A 20,490-nucleotide genomic window follows, 5' to 3' on the forward strand; every position below is an offset into this window, starting at 1 on the left:
TAATCACCGCCTCATCCAGAGATGAAGAGGGAAATCTTGCTAGTTGTGGCAGCACTGCTAGCACTGGACTAAAAAGAGTTCTCCTCTACCACCAGACCCGAACACCTGCCAGAAGGATCTCTTAAGAGTGAGGCAGGCAAAGTTGCCCTTGCGGCAAGTGTGGGTTTCGAGGGGAGGGTATTGTGACCAGGGTATCCAATATGGTCAATAGGCTGGATCTGAGGGAGGTTGTGGGGGCTCCCACAACATGGAGTACCAATGGCTCTGACACAGTTGAGATGGTAGATGCTGACATGGATGTGACAGTCTCCGTGAAGGTGCATAGGAATGGTATGACATTCTTCTCCCAGTTCCAATTCATCAGAAGAGGACAAGATGGACTCCATTTCCAGTAGCAGTACTGTTGGAACTAGTGGAAAAGTATAGAGTATTGGTGCGGAAGGAGAGGAACTTGGCACCAGAGAGATATCCTGTGATGGAGATATGATCTCTCTAGAAGTTGAGAGACCTGATAGTGGGGGTGAGTCCAAGATGGCAAGGTAAATACATCCTGAGGCACAGCCATTGTTCCAATATCCCCAGTGTAAGAGGCACTCTCTCTCTCCTGGGTATCGGTGCCAATGCTGTGGTCTTTCTTGGGACAGTATGATTCCACATCTTGTGGGATGCCGGTGATGGTAATGCCAATGGATCGGTATGGATCTAGCGAGCAGATCGAGGGACGTGATCGTTCCCCTCTATTCGACATTGGTGAGGCCTCATCTGGAGTACTGTGTCCAGTTTTGGGCCCCACACTTCAAGAAGGATGTGGATAAATTGGAGAGAGTCCAGCGAAGGGCAACAAAAATGATTAGGGGACTGGAACACATGAGTTATGAGGAGAGGCTGAGGGAGCTGGGATTGTTTAGCCTGCAGAAGAGAAGAATGAGGGGGGATTTGATAGCTGCTTTCAACTACCTGAAAGGGGGTTCCAAAGAGGATGGCTCTAGACTGTTCTCAATGGTAGCAGATGACAGAACGAGGAGTAATGGTCTCAAGTTGCAGTGGGGGAGGTTTAGATTGGATATTAGGAAAAACTTTTTCACTAAGAGGGTGGTGAAACACTGGAATGCGTTACCTAGGGAGGTGGTAGAATCTCCTTCCTTAGAGGTTTTTAAGGTCAGGCTTGACAAAGCCCTGGCTGGGATGATTTAACTGGGAATTGGTCCTGCTTTGAGCAGGGGGTTGGACTAGATGACCTTCAGGGGTCCCTTCCAACCCTGATATTCTATGATTCTATGGTGCTTGGAACCGCTGGATCCCATTGTTTATGGGTCTTTTTCTTGTGTCTATGGAACTTAGACAGTGTTTCATCCCCATGGCTTGAACTCGTGAAAGGAGCATCCATCTTCTTTGAGTTGGAGGAAGATTTAGTCCCATCCTTATGGATGTGCTTCCTTATCACCCAAATAGTCCCTGTCATGGGGTTTATAGGGGTGGTACCTCCAGCAGCAGATTTGAGCAGGAGGTGCACTCCTTGCTGAGTCCGGTTGATGTACAGGGAGGGTTCCCTGGCCTAAGTCCGAGTGAGGTCTCATGGCAAGCGCCATAAAGTGCTTCCAGAGGCCAAGAGCCTGGCCTTCTCATGCCTGGTTGGGAAAGGACTGGCAAATACTACACCTGGACTGGGACGATGTGACCTTCCCTCAGGCACCAGAGGCAGCATTGGTGGTCGTCGCTGACCAAGAAGAATTGTGGACAGGAGGTGCAGAGTTTGAAGCCCGGAGTCCTGGGCATAGGATGTACTTGCATGTGGGTATGGGGGGTGGGTTGAAAACCCCCCCAAAGTCCATGTAAACCAAGTACTAAAAGTAATGACTAATAAAAACTACAATAAAACTACTATAAAACTGGTAAACTATGTACAACTATCCTTATTTAAAAATGTGTCAGAGATGACAACACAAAGTTCTGACCCAGATGATGCAGTGGTAAGAAGGAACTGAAGTCATTCCACCCTGCCCTTTATCACCTCAGACAGAAGCATGAGGCAAGGCAGGGCACATGCATAGACCAATGGACACTTCTTTTCAATTTCTCTGACTCTGGGCGTATGGTGCGTTTGTGTAACCCACAGTGGACTACAACAGGGATCATCCCTCGAAGAAGAATGTGCACTTTATTTTCACACAGGCTTTAAACAAACAAAGAGTTCAAAAATATGTTAATTCTTAAATCCTTTTACTGAGTCCTCCACTTTATTCTACAGCTCTGCATTACTGTATTGAACTGTCATCCAAGAAAATCTGAGGAGCTCTTTTCAATACCCGACAACATGGTTGTTAGAATTGCCTGAGACTTAGCTCTCAGGGATTCACATGAGATTTTAAAATAAATCTTGATTTGTTTCTTCTTACAAGTTACAATCTTCTTACAAGTTACAAAAAACTCTCATGTAACTTCTCAGATGGGCATCCATTGATGGACATTACTCATGGCTTAGACCTACTCATTCAACTATAACAGAGGCAGCATAGGATTTTTCCTCCATCCCTCCTCCTTTGAAGTCAGAGTCTCTGCAGAAACTTCAAGTAACGTCCAGTCCAAAAGATTCCAAAAGAAACAGAAGTTACAAGTATGGAATCTAGTTTTCATTTACATCCAAGTTTTGTTTACAAAAATGTATAGCATAATCCTCATGTTAACTTCACAGCATTACCAGACTCAAGCATTCATAAATCATGAAGCAGACCACAGAAAATTTTAAAACTAAAATATTAGGGTTTCCTTTTGTTTGCTTTCAGATTTTTGAGCCTGTAGGATGCAAATTTTTAAGCTTTTCTCTGCAACCAGACAGACCAGAAATGTATTTTTTTAAATAAATGCCAAATGTCTCATAATCACTTGACTCCAGAAGTTGGATGTTTTAAGAAAAACATCAAATATCACAAGACTTGAAATAAAATCACGAGTTGGAAAAATTAAACTCCTTTTTTTCACATTAACATCCTCATGTTGTAAACCACTACCTCTTAGCCAAGTAGTATTGGTTCAATCCTGTGAAGTGCTGAGCGCTTCCTGTGGGGTTGACCTTAATTCCCATTAACTTCAATGGGAGTTGAGGGCATTCAGCACTTAACGTAATGAAGTCTTCTAAGAATGGAAAGGGGATAAAGAGAACAGGAAAGAAGAGATATAACACAAGGTACTAAGGAGGAAGGCATGGACTGGAAACAGATGACAAAAGGGAGAAGAGGAGGGCAAAGAAAGCTACGGAAAAATTGGTGAAAAAAGATATTTTCATGTTATATCCATTATCCCACCCCACGTCTGATTTTTTTTCTATTTAGATTGTAAGCTCTTCAGGGCAGCAACCTATCTTTCTTAGAGAAATTTGGAAAGCTATATAAATAATAAAATATCAAATCAATACACATTAACATTAATTATAAGAAGTCTATTTTAGTAGAACTAACATTGCAAAAAAGCATTCTAGGTATAATATTTACAAACAATACATTCAAGTTGAGTATTTTGTCACACTGCAAGTATCTAATATTTTAGAGCACAAAAGAGTAACAGCAACGGTTATAAAAAAGTGCCAGTGTCACGAACTAGTATTGTTTACATTGTTTTAATTGTCTCAGCCATTAAAAAAAAGTGACTAGAACACAGAAAATGTTAATTAATAAGATTCCTTTAAAGCAGATTGATAAAGCTTTCATGCAAACATAGGACAGTAATTCAATGGAATGTTATTTGCCCAGCAAAGATCAATTCCACAAAGAATAACAAAGGGAGAATCACTTACTTCAATACCATTTGGAATGAACTGTAGTTAAAGGTATATCCACCAATCACCCACATAAATTTTCCATGTAGAACTGCCTTATGGGAAGCCCGACCTACAGAAGGACTGAATGGCTTTACATTTGGAAGAATCCAGTAAGACTCCGTGGAAGGAACATTCAAAGAACAATCAGGGCCTGTTTTACAAACAAAAATGTGTAAGGTATATAGTCTGTTAAGCAAAGGTATTAAAAGCTCTACAATGTAGAAATCAGAATGGTTTAATTATAGATGTCAAGATTGCTCATTTTGACAGTATGCTGATTTTTATGTTTAACAACAGTTTGAGGCATAATTTAGATAACAAGGAAAGCCACCGACATTAAAAATGTTACATTTGCTCAAGTAATAAAAGATAGATTTCCACATTCAACTCAGAAAAAATACTGTATGAATCACAAAACGAAAGGAAGACATACCAAATTTTCAACTGCTATTTAGTCATAAAAGGGTAGCAAAGGATATACTATACATTACCACTGGAGAAAAATCATACTGCTATTTGGTCTAACCTAGGTAATTTTATATCGAAGTACAGAACACTTCAGTACATTATGTTACTGTACATATTATAGTATGTTACATGTGAGGAAACAAATGTTAGTCTTTGCCAGTGTGCACATGTTTTTGAGAGGGAAATGCAGCACAGAGTGCTTTTTTAAAAGAACAGAGTTGAATATAAAATATTTTATAGATCATTCTATAGAGCTGCCAAGAGAAACACTCAGAAATCTATTGTTTTAGCAGGAAAAAAACAGCTTATTCTAACATTTGGTAGCTGTTTATTGCAAGAGAAATTTGTTGTTGAATGACAAGTATTTTAAAACCACCCACAGAAAAAGATGTTTATAATCACAGATATGAGATTATATATTTTTTAAAGATTTCATGTTCTACAGGCAAGAGGAAACTTTAAAATTTTAATATTTCAAGATTAAGTATGTTTAGGGCTTTGCTAGAAAGGTGGCACAGTTTGCACTATTCACCTTATGTCAGTTATTGTCCATACTGAATGACTGTTTTCTTTTTGTTTAGGGAACAATGAATTATTTGGTGATCCTAGATATCCTATTCTGGTTTTGGTGTTATAAGTCACGCAATACAAATTTTGTTGTAAAAACTGATGGCAGATATATATTCCAGGACAGTGAAATTATTAAACCACTCTGATGCTGAAATCGAGAAAGGTGATGAGTCTCTCCAACCTGGACAATTGGGAGAGAAAGCTTTATTCCAAGCCATACGAAATTACTGAACCCCTAGGGCAAAGTCTGCTAAGGGTGGTCTGATGTACTTCTCTCACTTTCTATGGGAACACAGTGTTGGCTCCCAAAAAATTGGTCTGCATCCAAAGTGACATAACTGGAGGTTCACCAGTGTGTTAAGACTTAAAGTTAGAGGGGGTATTTAGCTAATTGAGAGTTCTAAGAATTAGGTGTCAATTCCTTGAAAAAGACTACTTTAAAGTACAGCCTATTAAACCAAAGAATTATAATGAATGTTAACGTTGGGGTGTTATTTCAATTAATTGTCTTCATTTGGTTATGGAACAGAGCCTCAATTACCCAGAACCTGGACAAGACCCCTGAGGATTCTTGATAAGAGGTATGGCTAGACCACTGGCTACCTTCTCCAAACCTGGCTGACTTTGCAGGAATTCAGTGCATTAGTACTAGGCAGCCTGCATTCATGTCAGCATTCAGGGACTGCCCTCCATCATAACATTTCTGTGTCCCCAACAGTTTCAAGTAACAGGGGTTCTATTGATTAAGAAATTAAGTAAAGATCACTATTGGCATTAGAGAAAAATATCTTCCAACTCCACCTGCTTTTAACATCAGAAAACAACTTTGCTTTTAAGAATGCTAACCTCAAACATTTGAATAATATTGATTCTAACAATTCTCTTTGGATTCTTCCTTTTCTTTCACTTTAAGATGTTTTGATTCTCTAATGAACACAGTGTAGTTGTGATAAAAATCTAGAAAAAAGGATTGGTTATTCAATTCTAATTAGAGTTGGGAAACGTATCGAATTACAAATATGAACAAAAGTTCAGATAATAAAGACATTAATCCTGTCATTTTTAATTACTTATACTAAGCCATGACAAAAAATTCTACATGCTACTGTACAAGCAGAGAAACATATGCCAAAATTTCAGGGCTTTATCTTGCAATAAGTTTAGTTTATACAAGCATGCATCCAGGATGGGCTCCTCCCCCTCCCAGGCACTGTGCTGCCTCACTTCTCCTGGCTGGGATTTAGACTCCCTGGCGTGACAGATCCATCATATCTACCATACTCAAATATACAAACCTATAAAATTTTGAGAATCTAATATGTACATTAAGGGGTTGGCTCATAGGAATGTTGGTTTATATGTAAATATTTGTGTTATTCTTACTCTAGGTGTCAGAAAAAAGCAACCCCTTACTGCACATGATGCAATCAACATTTTGGCTGAACAACTTAACTCTGCACTTAACATGTGAGGAGCTTTCCCCTTACCTGAACAAGTGATCACTCTTTCCTGTACCTAAACATGTACAAATCAAAGAGATGATATGCTGGGATTTTGAAAGCCCCACAACAACTGTGTGTTGTTTTTCTGGTACAACCTCCAAAATGGCTGAATAGACTGTTTTTGAAAAGGTGTTTTAAAAAAAAACTGCTCTCAGGCTGGTGCCCTGTAATGTCAAGTTTTCCAGCTAAGTTATAAACTATGGTTTATAATAGAACTGCTACCTGGTGCCACTATAATCAGTAACTATACATATAGATTAAACATACAGTGAAAAGAATACGCTTTTATAGCAGAGGAAATAACTCTTGCAAGACTGCAGTGTCTTTTCTGCCCTAGTACCTAAGTGTCAGAATGGTTCAGTCAATACCTTTCTTAGATCTAAATCTGAAGTTTTGGTTCAAGCCTTACATAAAGACTTCATCTTGTACTGACTCCATCATTACGTCATCATCAATAATCTGCCACGCATATCTTTTTAGTTGTGATATTAAGCAAAAATCATGCGTCAAAATTCAGTGGGTGTCAAGATACAATGTTAAGACTGAAATAATTCTGTAACAATGTTTCCTGGCCCAACTTTCTGTCACAAGGAAATACACTGGATTCATACATATTTAAGGCAAGAGGGGATCATTATGATTATCTAATGCAGGGGTCTCAAACACATGGCCCGCGGGGTTATTTTCTGCAGCCCGCCAGCTCCCCATAGCACCTCCCTCTCCCCCCAGCATTTACCTAGAGCAGCTCCAGCCCAGCGCGCACCAGGGGCAGGGCAGGCTCCCTCCCTGCCTGCCCTGCCCCTGCGCCACTCCATGAAGCAACCAGGATCTGGGGGACACAGGGGTCTGTGTGTTGCCCTGGCCGCTCCTCCAGATACATCCCCCAAAGCTCCCATTGGAGGCGGTTCCCCATTCCCAGTGTGATATATAAAACTAACTGATTATATAAAAACTAACCATATTTTCCAAATTTCAAGGACAATTTTAACCAGTTGATTCTGGGAAACTTTCAGGGGAGTGCATCAGCCACTTTGTTGGAAGCTCCTGAAATCAGCACAGCACTGTCTGTTTGCAGGTGGAAACGCCGGCCCCATACGTATTGGCATAGCTTTTCCGGAGCTTACACAATCGCATAACATTCCTTTTTGCTGATTGACCAGTGACTCCCTCTCAGACAGTTTCTTGCTGAGAAACACGACAGGATGGAATTCTTGATCTGGTCCTTCCTACATTAAAACTGCTCCCACACGACGCTCAGATGCATCGGTGGTTACTAGGAACGGTTTGTCAAAGTCTGGGGACCTTAGCACAGGGTCAGACATGAGTGTCACTTTAAGCTGGTTAAAGGCCTTCTGACACTCTTCAGTCCACTGAACTGCATTTGGCTGGTTTCTTTTTGGTTAGGTCTGTCAGTGGGCTGGCGATTTGGCTGTAGTGCAGTACAAATCCCCTGTAATATCTGGCCAAGCCTAAGAAGGATTGGACCTATTTCTTTGACTTTGGGACAGGCCACTTTTGGATAGCATCCACTTTGGCCTGTAGGGGACTGATAGTCCCTTGACCCACCTGGTGTCTAAGGTAAGTCACTCTGTTTAGGCCTATTTGACACTTTTTAGTCTTAACAGTTAGACCTGCCTCCCTTATGCGCTTGAAGACTTTTTGCAGATGCTCCAGGTATTCTGCCTATGAATCAGAAAAGACGGCCACATTAAGGTAGGTGACTGCAGATTCTCCCAATCCTGCAAGGAGACTATCTACAAGTTTTTGGAAAGTGGTGGGTGAACTTCGCAGCCTGAAAGGGAGCACATTAAATTCATACAGCCCTACATGGCTGATGAAGGCTGACCTTTCCTTGGCAGATTCATTCAGGGGTACTTGCCAGTACCCCTTCGTTAAGTCTAAGGTAGAGATGAACTGGGCACATCCCAGTTTCTCCAATAGCTCATCTGTGCGTGGCACTGGATAGTTGTCTGGGCGAGTTACAGCATTTAGCTTATGGTAGTCCACGCAAAAGCTTATTTCCCAATCTGGTTTGGGAACTAAAACCACTGGAGATGCCCATGCACTGTTAGAGAGGTGGATTACACCCATCTGTAGCATGTCCTGGATCTCCTGTTCTATAGCAGTTTTGGCTTGAGGAGACACCTGGTAGGGTTGGGCTCTAATTGGGTGAGCTTTACCTGTGTCAATGGAGTGGTATGCATGTTCGGTCCGTCCTGGGTGGCTGAGAACATCAGCACAAAGCTAGTGCACAGCTCCTTGATCTGCTGGTGCTGCATACGTCTGAGGGTCATGGAGAGGTTCACCTCTTCCACGCCACCGTCACTTTTTCCTTCGTAGTAAACATCTTCAGGCCACTCAGCATCATCTCCTCCCTGGGCTGTAAACTGACAAACCCTTAATTCTCTGGAATAAAAGGGCTTTAGAGAATTAACGTGGTACACCTTAGGCTTTACGTTTGAGGTGGGGGATGCTATGAGATAGTTAACAGCTCCCAGGCACTCCTGGACCGTAAATGGCCCTTCCCATGACGCTTCCATTTTATGGGCCTGGAACGCCTTCAAGACCATGACCTGGTCCCCTACTTTGAAGGAACATTCTCTGGCATGTTTATCATACCAGGCCTGATGCTAGCAAGGGCTAAAGAGGTTCAGAGGGTGTTTTGTAGATTGTTTACAAAGTCCAGAATGTTAGTTCCTGGAGAAGGCATAAACCCCTCCCGTTGCTGCTTCACCAACTGTAATGTCCCCTTAACCTTGTGGCCGTACACAAGTTCAAAAGATGAAAGCCCTAAACTGAGATGAGGGAAAGCCCTGTAGGCAAACAGCAACCTACCCTGCCAACCTACCCTGACAAAAATGTCTGTTAGTGCCTGGCACACACTTTTAGCCCTGGTGTTGCTTAGAGCTACTGCTTCTGGCCATTGGGTAGCAAAATCCATGAAAGTCAGTATATACTGCTTTTCTCTGGGTGTCTTTTTCGGGAAAGGACCCAGAATATCCACAGCTACTAGCTGAAATGGAACCTCAATGATGGGAAGTGGCTGGAGAGGGGCTTTGACCTGGTCTTGGGGTTTTCCCACTCTTTGGCACACCTCACAAGACCAGACAAAGGTAGAAATATCCTTGCCCATTGCCTCCCAGTGGAAGAACCTCCCCAAATGGTCTTTGGTCCTGTTCACCCCAGCATGGCCACTAGGATGATCGTGGGTTGCTCCGTGCTGCTGTCCAAGCTTCCTGGAGGCTTTCATCTGCTTCCTCTTCGGCATGGAACTGTTCCCTTGATGCCGGAGACATCAGTTCCTCACTGGATTGTCCAGTTCTTCACTGGACTTGGGCTTGGTCCCTCTGGAAGTGATGCAGGTGATGGGGCTGCTTCCGCTGACTGAACTGCTCTCCGCTGGTGCACTATGGGGTATTTCAGGCTCTGGCTGAGCCTCTTGTGGAGGGTTATCTGCTGCTGCTGCCAGTGCAGGCTCGGTGATGCCCTCTGGTGTTGGAGCTGTAGACGGGGTTGCAACCGCTGGTCTCAGTGCTGGTTGCTTCGCCAATTCCAGTTCTGGGACTGGCTTTGGTTGGGTCTCTGGTAACACAGACTGGGCCCTTGTTGAAGGCTCAGGAACAGAGCCTGCTTAGCCTGGCTGCAGGTGATCATTCCCACCCTCGTGGCTAGCTTCACATGGTTGGCCAAGTCTTTCCCCAGGAGCATGAGAATGGGATAATCATCATAGACTGCAAAAGTTCACATTCCTGACCAGCCCTTGTACTAGACAGGAAACTCGGCTGTAGGCAAGTCAAAAGAGTTTGACTTGAAAGGTTGAAATGTCACTTGGACCTCTGGGTTGATTAAGTTGGGGTCCACTAAGGATTGGTGGAAAGTAGACACTTGTGCTCCAGTGTCCATCCACACGATAACCTTCTTCCCACCCACACTCACAGTTTCCCTTTGCTCTGAGGGTACCTGGGAGGCATCTGGGATTGAGGACCTTTGGTGTGACTCCGGTGTAATGAACTGCAGTCTGTTGGGGTTCTTGGGGCAGATGGCCTTCACATGGCCCAGCTCATTACATTTAAAACATCGCCCAGCTGACTGGTCACTAGGGCGAGGTGGGTTGCTGGAGACTGGTGTAGGGCGACTATAAGGTGTTTGGGTTTTTCCTTGGGGGCCTTGGGCTGCCCCCGGTGATAGGGTGTTGTCTCAGGTTGCTCCTTCTGATAGCCGCTCCAACTGCTACTAGTTTTTTTTTTCTTTTCCGCCACCTCCACCCATTTGGTTCCAATCTCCCCTGCCTCGATTACCATTTTGGGCTTCCCATCTATGATGTACCTTTCTATTTCCTCAGGAACACCCTCTAAGAACTGCTCCACTTGCATTAGGAAAGACAGATCTTCCAGAGATTTAATGCTTGCTCCTGATATCCAGGCATCCCAATTTTTTAAAATGTGGTAGGCATGTTGGGAAAATGCCATGTCCGGTTTCCACTTTAGGGCTCTGAGCCAACAACGGGCATGCTTGGTGTTAGCCCCATTCTGATTCTGGCCTGCTTTTTTAAAAAATTCATAACCGTTCATGTGTTCCTTAAGCATTTCAGCCGCCACCTCTGCCAAAGGTCCACTAAGCTGCGGCCCCAGCTCTACCATGTACCGGTCTGCACAGATGCTGTACCCAATGCAGAACCTTTCGAAATTTTCTAAGAAGGCCTACCTTGTAGGTGGGGAACTTTCTGGGATAGGAAGCGGTACCTGGAGAAGGATTGCTAGGGTTGGCTGGTATATTTTGCTGAGCCTTTGCCATCTCTAACTCCAGTTCATGCTTCCTCTCTCTTTCCTGCTCCTCCTGAGCATGCTTCTGGGCCTCCCGCTGGGCCTCCATAGCTCTCTCATGGGCAGCTTTTTCTGCCTCCATCCATCTATCATGTTCCTTTTGTCTCTCATCAGCTTCGAAATGGGCTAATTCTAATTTCTTTTGGACATCACTGTGAGCCATCCTAGCCTTTCTGTGTTTAATCTAGCCTAACCCGAGAGCTAGGGGAAAAAAAAAAACACACTTGTGAATTCCCCTGCAGGAGGTTAACTACCCTGCCCTCAGGCAGAGAAAAAAAACTCCAGCTGCTCACAGCTTCCGAAAAAAAAACAAAAAAAAACAAAACACGCACCTCCCTGCTTTCCAAGCAGCCAAAAGGGGGGAAAAAATTGTCCTTTTAAAATCCTGCTGTGCTTTTGGTTCAAAATGATCCCACCGCACTGCCACCATGTCAGGGTTCCCTCCCCACTCTGAGCTCTAGGGTACAGATGTGGGGACCCACATGAAAGAGCCCCTAAGCTTATTTCTACCAGCTTAGGTAGAAACTTCCCCAAGGCACAAATTCTTTGCCCTTGGAAAGTACGCTGCCACCACAAAGTGATTTAACAAAGAATCAGGGAAAGGACAACTTGGAGTTCCTATTCCCACAAAATATCCCCTCAAGCCCTTATACCCCCTTTCCTGGGGAGGCTTGATAATAATATCCTAACCAATTGGTTACAAAGTAATCACAGACCCAAACCCCTGGGTCTCAGGACAATAGAAAAATCACTCAGGTTCTTAGAAGGATTTTATTTTAAAAAAGGTAAAAATCACCAGTGTAAAATCAGGATGGAAAATAACTTTACAGGTAACAAAAGATTCAAAAACGCAGCAGAACTTCCTCAAAGTTACAAAAAAACAGGAAGAAACCTCCCTCCAGCAAAGGAAAAATTCACAAGCAGAACAAAAGATAATCTAACACGCCTTGCCTAGCTTTTACTTACAATTTTTGTAATATGAGAGACTTTTAAGATGGTTTATAGGAGGAGTTTTCTGACCTGATGCTTCTCTGCTTCCCAAGAGAACACACAAAACAAAGCCTTCCCCTCCACCCCCACAAGATTTGAAAGTATCTTCTTTCCCCATTGGTCCTTTTGGTCAGGTGCCAACCAGCTTATTTGAGCTTCTTAACCCCTTACAGGTAAGGAGGAATTCCAGGCTACCCTTAGCTGTATGGTTATGACAGGAACAGACTGCCTAGGCTGGTTGTAGAAGCTCCTTCACTAGAGGTTTTCAAAAGGAGGATGGATAGCCATCTGCCTTGGATGATTTAGACACAACAAATCCTGTATCTTGGCAGGGGGTTACACTAGATAACCCATGCAGTCCCTTCCAACCCTATCATTTCATGAAAAATAAAAGACTGCCCAATCCACAGACATTCCCATCCCTCTGTCTCTCACGCAGCCTTCTTACAGCCCTTCTCTTTAACACTTGCCAAAGGAGAAAGAAGGAGGAAACTGCAATTAACTCATTATGTACTGGGAACGAGGTGATGCCTCTTCACCCCATCAATCTGAAACTTCAGCTCTGCCCAATATTAATATGAAATTTTCCCCTTAAAATAACCTCCTTAATATTTTATAGAAGGTAATTATTACAAGTAAATGATCTAAACATATTATATTATTCTCTATGGAAAAACTGAGAAAGTGTATAGGTTATTGAAAGACTCATTAGGATTAGAAACTCACACACAATTGCCAAGGCAACATCATCTGTATATTGTCCTCAGCTGCACATAAACTGTCAAGTTTACTTCCTAAATAACAAACAGATCATGTTTGCTTGTACACAAATTACACTCTAGTTCTTAAATGCTGAAACTCAATTAGTATCTTTCCTCTTATTTTGTGGCCAGAAAAGATAAATGGTATTGGCATGGGTTCTAAGGAAAGTGCAAACAATTCTAATAAATTATATTTTATGCATTAGTATACATAGTCTAACAGAAGTTTAACCTCACCTGGACTCTGTTTCAGCAAAGAACTTCAGAACATTCTTAACTTTAATACAGAAATTAATGGGACTACTCAGGTGCTTAAAGTTAAACCAATGTTTATGTGCTTAATTGATTAGAGAAGGCCTTCCATGATTAAAGTTCAGCATGCATTAAGTGATTTGCTGAGTCAAGGCCCAGAGTCATATAACTAAAGTACATTTCCATCTTTTATTAGTTTTACCACTGTGGCTAAGAAATATAGTGGTAAACAGTGACACCAAGTGGCAAACACTGAACAAAATACACAAACCAGTAATAGTGAAAATTAGTAGTTAACATAATTTAAGAAAAACAAATGATACACTAGTTATTCTGAACCATACTTCAGTTTGTAAAGACAGATAAAAAACAATTAAATTCAATTAAGGTGTTCAGTACATAAATCTCACTGTACGTAACAGTAAAATGATTGTGACAAAATGGTTTTTAAAAGAATATGAAGTTCAACACCCAAAGCTTGTAAGTACATGAAACCTACAATATCATTCACATGATCAACAATTAAAATAAAATCTCATGCATAATAACTTTCTTACAACCATTACATTTTACTAACCTAAATCTAAAGCCATGAATACAACTTAGGTGTCAGACTGTATATGTAAGGAATTTATAAACAATAAAGAGATACAATTACATGGATTTTTATTGTAACATCACTTAAAGAGCAGATGCTTTTCCATGGTAGAATATTTGTCCTATTTCCGTACCAAGACTTAGTAATATGGGTCAAAGGTAGTGCTGACAAATGCCACATATGAATCTTGTTTTCCCAAGTAAATACAAATACTATAAACTACCAACATTGTTGGAAATAAAATATATCTATGCTATGGGAACTTCAAAAAAACACACTATATGCATTTTGCCTGAAAAACACAGCATGATTAGCTGTAAAATGTTAAAAGAATACCCATTTATTACTTTATATGTGAGGGGGGAAAATCTGTTTTGTTTTTAATTGGATTTTCCTCCTATCCTTCTAATGGATCACTCAGTCTGTGGTAAAGCAGGAGATTTTTACCTTCTAAGACTGAATTGGAAATCAATTACATTACACTCACTGCAGAAAAAAATTCTATACATTTAAAATAGTAATTTACTCACATATACAACATTAGAGAAGGAATCTAATTTCTATTTATTGAAGAGTTTTGTGAACTGCCAAAGTGGCAATCTGCTTTTGTAGTTCAACTCCTCAAATCAATTTCCGCCTAATGAGAAAACAGCTTCTATAGTCTTGGACCTTAATCTGTTCCTTAGGGACTACTGGGAAAACAAAAATATTGACTTATTCAGTATAGGCTTCTGAGCTCTGTTGTTCATATAAACAGTAGGAATACGTTTAGCTAATCCTAATATCTCAACAAAGGTTTTGTAGTTTTTAGCGGCTTCTTGTTTTTCATGTCATCTTACTGGAGTCAAAATACACAATTTTTATATAGCTTATTTTGACAACAATATTTATAAACTATCAATAAGGTTTTTTAAGATTCACAAATACATCCCCAAATTATTTCATTATCAAAATGTGTACAGTAAAAAATATTTTGTATCACTATGAACTTGAGACATTTTAAAATATCCTTTCAGGTACACAATGTATCTCTGGAGATACAGAAAGACACAATTTCTATCCCACAAAAGTTATAGAAATTCCTTTATATTTTCTAGTTTATTTATATAGGGTCTAGACTAGTGTCTCCAGGCCCATTAGCATGAAGGTCTATCAGGAATCTGGAAATTCTTTCATCCAAGTTGCCTTGACAGGATTCTGGTAAGGATGTTTTTTAAATTATTCTGCTTTGGGCTCCCTCAAGCTGCCTTTTACCAACCTCTCCATTATGCGTCTTAACTATTTAAAGCAAGTCATACGCATATGGCATTATTTGAGACAGGCTAAACTATTTACCTGGGAACAAAGCAACCATCCTCAAACTAGCATTTTCTTCAAGAATACTTCTAATGCATACCAATTAACAAGGAATATTTGCCAATTACCAAATCTTTTTGGGGGGGGACGGGGGAGAGAAGAGTGACTGAGAAATTGTTTGGTTGCCATTTAATTCCAAGAGGGCTTAAACACAAATGTTTTCCTGCATCATGATCCGAAAACCAGGAGGCCATTTACATCACAGTTGAATTGCCATTTTGGTCCTGCTGGACTTCTCAATGGTTCTGAGGTATCTCAGAGTCTTTTGGAGAACATGGGGTACCAGTACCAACAGCACTCTGATAAAATGCATCTTGCTTACCTCACAAACCATATAAATTCAGTCTCTATTTTGTAAGAATACTTGTCAATATTGCCAGCTGTGTACACCAGAGCTACCTCATCCCCAATCACAAGAAAACAGGTTTGCTGATGTGTACACGTTGTGACAGGATGCTCTCTTTTCCTCTAGGTGAAGACCCTTGGTATAATTTCTATAGAAAGGATGCGTTACGCATGGTATGAAAGTGTTTTTCCAGCTGTGCTATTTGTGCAGAAAGCTGCTTTACTTATCCAGTCACAGCCTTTCAACAGCAACACATGCACTGGTGACCACAGAGCTCTATTACTGTAATTCTCTCTTAACAGGGCTTCCAGCAGTGCCTGTCACTTTCAGCTTGTTCAGGAGACAGCGGTGCATTTGCCCACCCTGCATTCTTTACACTGAATGTTTACAAAATGGCAGATTTACTTTAAGCAGACACTGCTGCTTTTTAAAATGGTAACAGTTAAGAGATTTCCTTCTTCGTGTTAACCAATTAGTATCTGGGCAGTCATAACACCTTCTAGGTCATCACATCTTAAATCAGCAGGAAGTCAAGCTTTTGTGGTGATGAGCCCACCATGTGGGACTTGGTAAGCAACTCTCACCCACTTCTACATGGTATCACAGTGTTGGAACCTTATGTATTACTCTTCATATGGCTGCCGCCTCTATTTTTCCTGCATATGGAAAATTCACTGGGTATTTAAAAAAATATTATTTTTATATAAAATATAGGGCTGTCTATTAATCACAGTTAAATCACGCGATTAACTCAAAAAAATTAATTGCAATTAATCAATAGAATACCAATTGAAATTTCTTAAATATTTTGGATGTTTTTCTACATTTTCAATATTGATTTCAATTATAACACAGAATACAAAGTGCACAGTGCTCACTTATTATTTTTATTATAAATATTTGCACTGTAAAAATGATAAAAGAAATTGTATTTTTCAATTCACCTCATACAAGTACTGAAGTGCTCTCTCTTTATCATGAAACTAACTTACAAATGCAGATTTTTTTTTAGTTACAGAACTGCACTCAAAAACAAAACAGTATAGAACTGTACAGCCTACAAGTCCACTCAGTCCTACTTCTTATTCTGCCAATCGCTAAGACAAACAAGTTTGTTTATATTGATGGAAAATACTGCTGCCTGCGTATTATTTACAATGTCACCTGAAAGTGAGAACAGGTGTTCGCATGGCACTTTTGTTGCCAGCGCTGCAAGGTATTTACATGCTAGATATGCTAAACATTCATATGCCCCTTCATGCTTCAGCCACCATTCAGAGGACATGCTTCCATGCTGATGATGCTTGTTAAAAAAATAATGTGTCAATTAAATTTGTGACTGTACTCCTTGGGGGGAGAATTGTATGTCTCCTGCTCTGTTTTACCCACATTCTGCATATATTTCATGTTATAGCAGTCTTGGATGATGACCCAGCACATGATCGTTTTAACAACACTTTCACAGCAGATTTGACAAAACGCAAAGGTACCAGTGTGAGATTACTAAAAATAGCTACAGCACTTGACCCAAGGTTTAAGGATCTGAAGTGCCGTCCAAAATCTGGGAGGGACGAGGTGTGGAGCATGCTTTTAGAAGTCTTAAAAGAGTAATGCTCTGATGCGGAAACTACAGAACCCAAACCATTAACAAAGAAAATCAACCTTCTGCTGGTGGCATCTGACTCAGATGATGAAAATGAACATGTGTCAGTCTGCACTGCTTTGGATCGTTATCAGCATGGAAGCAATCTCCTCTGGAATGGTAGCTGAAGCATGACAGGACAAATGCATCTTTAGTGCATCTGGCACGTAAATATTTTGCAACACCAGCTACAACAGTGCCATGTGAAATCCTGTTCTCACTTTCAGGTGACAGTGTAAACAAGATTGTAAACAGGTAACAGTGTAAACAAGTGGGCAGCATTATCTCCTGCAAATTGTAACCAACCTTGTTTGTCTGAGTGATTGGCAGACCAAGAAATAGGACTGAGTGGACTTGTAAGTTCTAAAGTTTTACACTTTTTATTTTTGAATGCAGTCATTTTTGTACATAATTCTACATTTGTAAGTTCAACTTTCATGATAAAGATATTGCACTACAGTACTTATAGGAGATGAATTGAAAAATACAATTTTTTTGTTTTTTACAGTGCAAATATTTATCAAAAATATAAAGTGAGCACTGTACACTCTGAACTTCAAAAGTACGCAATAGTTTCATATAGGACCAATCATCCTCATATTTTTTCCAAACATTTCTCTAAGTCATTTCTTCCATTAATGCAGTAGTAAAGAGCTCACTAAGCCAGTCTGCATATGAGGGAGGAATTGCAGATTTCCCTTTTCCCAAAAATAACTCTTTTGGCCACTTTGAAATCCATAAATTCTTATTGTTAACTGGTAATACCATCCAGCACCTGTAAAGTTGTCAAGGTTCCTCCCCCACTCTGAACTCTAGGGTGCAGATGTGGGGACCTGCATGAAAAACCTCCTAAGCTTATCTTTACCAGCTTAGGTCAAAACTTCCCCAAGGTACAAAATATTACCCCTTGGACAGGCCGCTACCACCACCAAACTAATACTGGTTACTGGGGAAGAGCTGTTTGGACGCGTCCTTCCCCCCAAAATACTTCCCAAAACCTTGCACCCCACTTCCTGGACAAGGTTTGGTAAAAAGCCTCACCAATTTGCATAGGTGACCACAAACCCAAACCCTTGGATCTGAGAACAATGAAAAAGCATTCAGTGTTTTACAAGAAGACTTTTAATAAAAAATAGAAGTAAATAGAAATAAAGAAATCCCCCCTGTAAAATCAGGATGGTATATATCTTACAGGGTAATTAGATTCAAAAACATAGAGAACCCCTCTAGGCAAAACCTTAAGTTACAAAAAAGATACACAGACAGAAATAGTTATTCTATTCAGCACAATTCTTTTCTCAGCCATTTAAAGAAATCATAATCTAACACATACCTAGCTAGATTACTTACTAAAAGTTCTAAGACTCCATTCCTGTTCTGTCCCCGGCCAAGACGACTACAGACAGACCCCCAAACCCTTTGTTTCTCTCCCTCCTCCCAGCTTTTGAAAGTATCTTGTCTCCTCATTGGTCATTTTGGTCAGGTGCCAGCGAGGTTACCTTTAGCTTCTTAACCCTTTACAGGTGAGAGGAGCTTTCCCCTGGCCAGGAGGGATTTCAAAGGGTTTTACCCTTCCCTTTATATTTATGACACGCCCCCCAAATCTCAGCTAGGGTGAAACACTGGCTGGGATTTCTTCCTGGAGCTCTAGGAAAACAGAGTTAATAAGACACATGCATCTCTAAATATACTACCAAGTACATAAAGACTAACAATATTTTCCACATCTCAAGGACGATTTTAACCAGTTGATTCTGGGAAACTTTCACGGGAGAGTGCATCAGCCACTTTGTTAGAAGCTCCTGAGATGTGTTGGATGTCGAAATCAAAATCTTGGAGAGCTAAACTCCACCGAAGAAGTTTTCTGTTAGTTTCTTTGACGGTGTGAAGCCACTTTAGTGCAGCATGGTCGGTTTGCAGGTGGAAACGCCGTCCCCAAACATATGGGCGTAGCTTTTCCAGAGCGTAGACAATGGCATAACATTCTTTTTCAGTGACTGACCAGTTGCTTTCCCTCTCAGACAGTTTTTTGCTGAGAAACACTACAGGGTGGAATTCTTGATCAGGTCCTTTCTGCATTAAAACTGCTCCCACACCACGCTCGGATGCATCTGTGGTTACTAGGAACGGTTTGTCAAAGTCTGGGGCCCTTAGTACAGGGTCAGACATGAGTGTCGCTTTAAGCTTGTTAAAGGCCTTCTGACACTTTCCGGTCCACTGAACAGCATTTGGCTGTTTCTTTTTGGTTAGGTCTGTCAGTGGGGCAGCGATTTGGCTGTAGTGCGGTACAAATCGTCTGTAATAACCGGCCAAGCCTAAGAAGGATTGAACCTGTTTCTTTGACTTTGGGACAGGCCACTTTTGGATAGCATCCACTTTGGCCTGTAGGGGGCTGATAGTTCCTTGACCCACCTGGTGTCCAAGGTAAGTCACTCGGTTTAGGCCTATTTGACACTTCTTAGCCTTAACAGTTAGTCCTGCCTCCCTTATGCGCTCAAGGACTTTTTGTAGATGTTCCAGGTGGTCTGCCCAGGAATCCGAAAATATGGCCACATCGTCAAGGTAGGCGACTGCATATTCTCCTAATCCCGCTAGGAGACCATCTACAAGTCTTTGGAAAGTGGCGGGTGCATTTCGCAGCCCGAAAGGGAGTACATTAAATTCATACAGCCCGAGATGTGTGATGAAGGCTGACCTTTCCTTGGCAGATTCATCTAGCGGTACCTGCCAGTACCCCTTGGTTAAGTCCAAGGTAGAGATGAACTGGGCCCTTCCCAGTTTCTCTAATAGTTCATCTGTGCGTGGCATGGGATAGTTGTCTGGGCGAGTTACAGCATTTAGCTTACGGTAGTCCACGCAAAAACGTATTTCCCCATCTGGTTTGGGAACTAGAACCACTGGAGATGCCCATGCACTTTCAGAGGGGCGGATTACACCCATCTGTAACATATCCTGGATCTCCCGTTCTATAGCACTTTTAGCTTGAGGAGACACCCGGTAAGGTTGGACCCTAATTGGGTGAGCATTACCTGTGTCAATGGAGTGGTATGCCCGTTCAGTCAGTCCTGGGGTGGCTGAGAACGTTGGCGCGTAGCTAGTGCACAGCTCCTGGATCTGCTGTCGCTGCATACGCCCAAGGGTCATGGAGAGGTTCACCTCTTCCACACCACCAGCACATTTCCCTTCGTAATAGACACCTTCAGGCCACTCAGCGTCGTCTCCTCCCTGGGCTGTAAACTGACAAACCTTTAATTCTCTGGAATAAAAGGGCTTTAGAGAATTAATATGATACACCTTAGGCTTTCGGTTGGAGGTGGGGAATGCTATGAGATAATTAACAGCTCCCAGGCGCTCCTGGACCACGAATG

General features: G+C 41.5%; 1 protein-coding gene across 7 annotated transcripts in view; it reads right to left on the bottom strand.

Moving 5' to 3' along the window:
- ATRNL1 (attractin like 1) overlaps positions 1–20,490 on the bottom strand; it is a 1,099,511-nt gene that overhangs the window by 964,193 nt on the left and 114,828 nt on the right. For all 7 annotated transcript variants that reach the window (XM_084633632.1, XM_084633634.1, XM_084633633.1 and 4 more), the window contains exon 7: positions 3,791–3,965. In XM_084633632.1, coding sequence (XP_084489758.1) covers positions 3,791–3,965 — 175 coding nt within the window. The remainder of the gene's footprint in view (positions 1–3,790; positions 3,966–20,490) is intronic.

The sequence above is a fragment of the Lepidochelys olivacea genome, assembly GCF_965140295.1.
Source record: "Lepidochelys olivacea isolate rLepOli2 genome assembly, chromosome: 7".
Classification (NCBI taxonomy): Eukaryota; Metazoa; Chordata; order Testudines; family Cheloniidae; genus Lepidochelys; species Lepidochelys olivacea.